Here is a 4444-nt window from a genome sequence, read left to right on the forward strand (position 1 = left end):
TAATACCATGCATGTATTTGTATGTATAAACATGTATATTAGTGGCACTGGAGTTTAAACTCAGAACTTTATGCTTTACAGACAGGTGTTCCTACTTCTGAGCCATGCCTCCAGTCTTCTGGTTTTGTCTTGTTCCTTTGTGTTTGGGGTTATATTGTTTGGGTTTTTTTCCCTAATACTGGGGCTTTATCAGGGACCTTGCACTTGCTCAGCTTTCTTGCTGCCCCTTGAGCTACACCTCTAGCTCTGCTTTTTCTGGTTCTGCCTAGGCTGGCTTCAAGCTTCAGTACTCCAGTCTCAGCCTCCTGAGCAGCTAAGATTACAGGTGTGAATCACTGGGACTCTTTTGACATTGTTTGGGGTTTTGGTTTTGTTGTTGTTGTTGTCAGTTTGGGGGCTTGAACTCAGGGCCTGCTGTTCCTGAGTGCTTCTGCTCAAGGCTACCACTCTACCACTTTGAGCCACAGCATCACTTCTGGTTTTCTAGTGGTAAACTGGAGATAAGAGTCTCTTCGCCTTTCTTGCTCAGGCTAGCTTTGAACCATGATCCTTAGATCTTAGCCTCTTACTGAGTAGCTATGATTACAGGTGTGAGCCACCAGTGTTCAGCTTCTGACTTGTTTTTGAGATAGAGTCTCACTAGTTGGTTTTTTCTCAGGGTAGTCTTGAACCTCAGTATTTCTACCTCTGCTTCCTGAGTAGCTGGGATTACAGGCATGAGATTTCATGCAGAGCAGTGTTTATACTTCCTTACTTCCTGTGGTTGCTGTTTGTGGGGATTTTGCAAGAGGAACATCAGCATGCTGTATCCATACATTGAGATATTTCAGTGTGCTTTGTAGCTGTGTATTGAAAGTATTTGGGTATATATCATGATTTCAGTTGAAGTAGAGAAATTAACCAGAACAGACTCCATATTGTAGAAAGGAGATTTGGTGTACAGAAGTAGAGTTTCAGCTTTATCCTAGCATTGCTCTGGCAGTTGAAATAACTTTTCTTGATTTCCTTGATTGTAAAATTGCCTTGGGAGCCAAGACTTTTGCCCTTATACAATTGTGGATGGCTTTCAAAGGCCTTGTAAAGAGTTAGATAGCCAGAATAAATAAGGAGTTTAAGACAATATAGTATAATTAGAGTATGACCAATGTAATATACAATAATATAAGACAAATAGAAGAAGAAAGATTATACGGAACTAATAAACATTTTCTTTGGACTTGTCTCTTTAGGTGGAGATGGAAAAAGCATTCAATCCTCCAAGATTGTCAGTAATCTAGAAAAATGAATATTTTATTTGTAAAGAGAGTATGATATCAATACTGGTACATGGTTATGTCCAAATGGAGAACCAGAAGCCATGGATGTCTATGTCAAAAGAAGCATTCATTGAAACAGTGGTAGGAAGAAAATACATTAAGCTTGTGCTCTACTTCAGCACTGGAAAAATTAAAACTTTACTGCTAAGTGACAATATTAAAGGTGTGACCCTTAGAGCCTGTGAAGGAAATCAGTATTTCCTGCATTTAGCTTTTCATAATAACGACTTTTTGCTTATTGAAAAATTATCCTTCCTGGATGCCCAAAAGTTGAAGAGTTTCTTTGACAGAGTCCAACAAAACAGACTTCAACCCATCACAATAGCCAGCATGCAAAAGGGTATCTTTACTGACACAGACACACAGAACAGAGAGAGTATTGTGGCCAGCACAAGTGCACAGAGTATCTGTGCTGCCACCACAGCCACAAAGGAGATCAGTAAGCCTTCACAGAAACAAGTTTCTAAGCAAAGAAATATTGGATACTTTGAGGTAGCCAACAAAGCTAAAAATCTTGATCCAAAGATGCCTGTGTTTCCAGCAACATCTACTAGTAAAGAGTTAGTCCAAAAACAACCTGAGAATAGGAAAAGAACCCTATCATATGATTCAGACCACAATGAAAACAAGAGCTTCCTAGTAGACAATAACTTCATAGAACAAATGAAATCTAAGGAAGAGTCCGTCAAGTGTGAAAGCAGTTCAGATAATCAATTGAAGATGGAAAAGAAAAAGAAATCTGCAATTGAATTTTCATTTGTAACTAATTCTGTTGAAAATATTTGCCTAAAGGGCACTGCTTTTGAACCTGTCCCTGAGAAAAAATTTTTACCATATCTGTTTGGGTCCAGCTGTAATGAGGATGGCGTAGATTGGGATGAATTTGAGGTGTTCTTTTCAATGTATCCAGAGAAAATGTTGCGTGGTCTCCCCAATTTGGGAAACACCTGTTACATTAATGCAGTTTTACAGTGCCTGTGTTCAGTGACACCATTTGTTAATGATTTACTTAATCAGGGTTACCCATGGTCTGAAATTCCCCATGATTCTTTCAGCATGTACTTGACACAGATACTTTTTTTGAAGGATATTTTTAACATGAAAGCCAAGGAGAAGGTACTTGTAGACATTAAAATTGCCATTTCAGAAGTAGCAAAAGTATTTTCTACTGACATGCAGAATGATGCTCACGAGTTTTTAACTCACTGTTTGGATGAGATGAAGGAGACCATACAAACATTAAATGCAATTCAGGAAGCGAAAAATAAATGTGGGGAAGGAACTTTACCTAGACCAGCTTTTGCTGATAATGCTGCAACCCAAAGTCCCTTTTGTCCTGTTGTCACTAATTTTGAGGTTGAGTTGCTGCGCTCTATTTTTTGTAAATCTTGTGGAAATGCTGTTCTCAAAACAGACCCAAATAATTATCTCTCCATTAACCTTCCCCAAGGAATAAAAACACGTCCTTTGTCTATTCAGTATGCTCTTGATCATTTCTTTAGTGCAGAGGAGCTTGAGTATAAGTGTGAGAAATGCAAGCACAACAGATCTGTTGCAGTGAACAAGCTCAATAAGTTGTCCAGGGTCCTTGTTATTCATCTGAAACGCTACAGTTTTAATGAATTTCAGTCATTAAAGAAGGATAAACAGGAAGTTATTGTTTCCAAATATTTAAAACTATCTTCTCATTGCAACAGGAACACAAAATTACCTCCTCCCCTTAGCAAGAATGGGCATAGAAGAGATAATCAACTATTAAAAGGTTTTCAAAAGATGACTTTTGACCTGTTCAACTCACCAAACTCTTCAGAGTTTACCTCAAAATTCATGGATGAAACTATTGGATCAGAAAATGAATCAGAATCACAGAAATTAGTTCAAGGAGCAAGTAGTGAAGAACTGCAGAGTGACCTGGGAGGAGATAGTGATAGAACTGACTCAGGAGATGAGATGTTCTTTGAAGAAGAGCTCCTTGAAGAAGAGATCCTTGAAGATGAGTTCTCAGCTGGCTCAAAATATCAGAATGATGTTTCTGCTTCTCTGGTCCAAAAGGATGAACCTAAACCCTCCAGTAGCCCAGTTGCATTTCTCGGAGATGGTTTTATTGAAAAATTGTCTCAAAGTCCAAAACTAGACCAATATGAGAAGACAAATACATCAATGGAGTCAGATTTGCATAGTATGGGTGAGTGTTGGAGAGATTTATTTGAAGATAACCCTGTTATTCCAGACACATTCCAAAACAAGGGCAAACAGACCCAGATGTGTGATAAGGTGAGAATGAAGAAAGAAGCTATTCAACAGGCATTTACTCAACGACGTTCAAAGCTGAATGCCCAGGGGCATATGGAGGCTTACTTGAATTCACCAAATTCTAAGAAGTCTGAAAAGGTCACAAAGAAAGAATCAGAAGCCAAGGATCCAATGATAAATGCTGATAAGGATGCTGCTTACACCTATCGGCTCATTGGTGTTATTAGCCATATTGGGAATACTCCCCATTCAGGCCACTATATTAGTGATGCCTACAACTTTAATAGGCAGAAGTGGTTTACCTATAATGACCTACATGTCATGAGTATTCCTGAGGTCAGTATGCAGGAGGCTAGGATTTGCACTGGCTACATCTTCTTTTACATGTATAATGAAACTTTTGAAGAATTGCTGGAGAGGACAGAGGATCTGCAGAGGTTTAGCCACAAGGCAGAGTCCTCTCGGAAGGAGTAAGAGGAACTGACTCCATGTTGCACAGATCTTGATTGCCTCATTTCCTCCCTGTGAGGTCAACTCTAAAACTCTAACTAAAGATCATTTTGAAGTGATTAGCCCAAGACCAAAGTTCAAACATATACTATACCAGGAAATCTTTCTAGCACTGATATACCTCAGTCCCACAGTTCTGACTAATAGACATTCTTAACTCCTAGAAGACTAGAACTGTGCATTTCATGTCTAATACTGCATTGGTTAGAGGAACTCATTAGAAAGCTAGAGTTTACAGCAGACTAGTAATCTAGAAATTCAGGGCAAAAGATGGAGATTCTGATGTTTCATAAAGTTAGAACCACTACTATATAGTATGTATTGTGATAGATTTCGTTGTTAGACATTGTAATTGCCTCCCTTGT

At 38.7% G+C, this 4444-nt stretch overlaps 1 protein-coding gene across 1 annotated transcript; it reads left to right on the top strand.

Moving 5' to 3' along the window:
- Nucleotides 1–1307: 1307 nt before the first annotated feature.
- Usp26 (ubiquitin specific peptidase 26) lies at nt 1308–4043 on the top strand. Its single transcript, XM_042671753.1, has one exon. The coding sequence runs from the start codon at nt 1308–1310 to the stop codon at nt 4041–4043; it is 2736 nt and encodes a 911-aa protein (XP_042527687.1).
- Nucleotides 4044–4444: the final 401 nt, after the last annotated feature.

The sequence above is a fragment of the Dipodomys spectabilis genome, unplaced genomic scaffold, assembly GCF_019054845.1.
Source record: "Dipodomys spectabilis isolate Male_0828 unplaced genomic scaffold, ASM1905484v1 ptg000664l, whole genome shotgun sequence".
Taxonomy (NCBI): domain Eukaryota; kingdom Metazoa; phylum Chordata; class Mammalia; order Rodentia; family Heteromyidae; genus Dipodomys; species Dipodomys spectabilis.

Coding starts and splice junctions, on each gene's coding strand:
- Usp26 (XM_042671753.1), top strand. CDS start 1,308: ATGATATCAATACTGGTACATGGTTATGTCCAAATGGAGAACCAGAAG.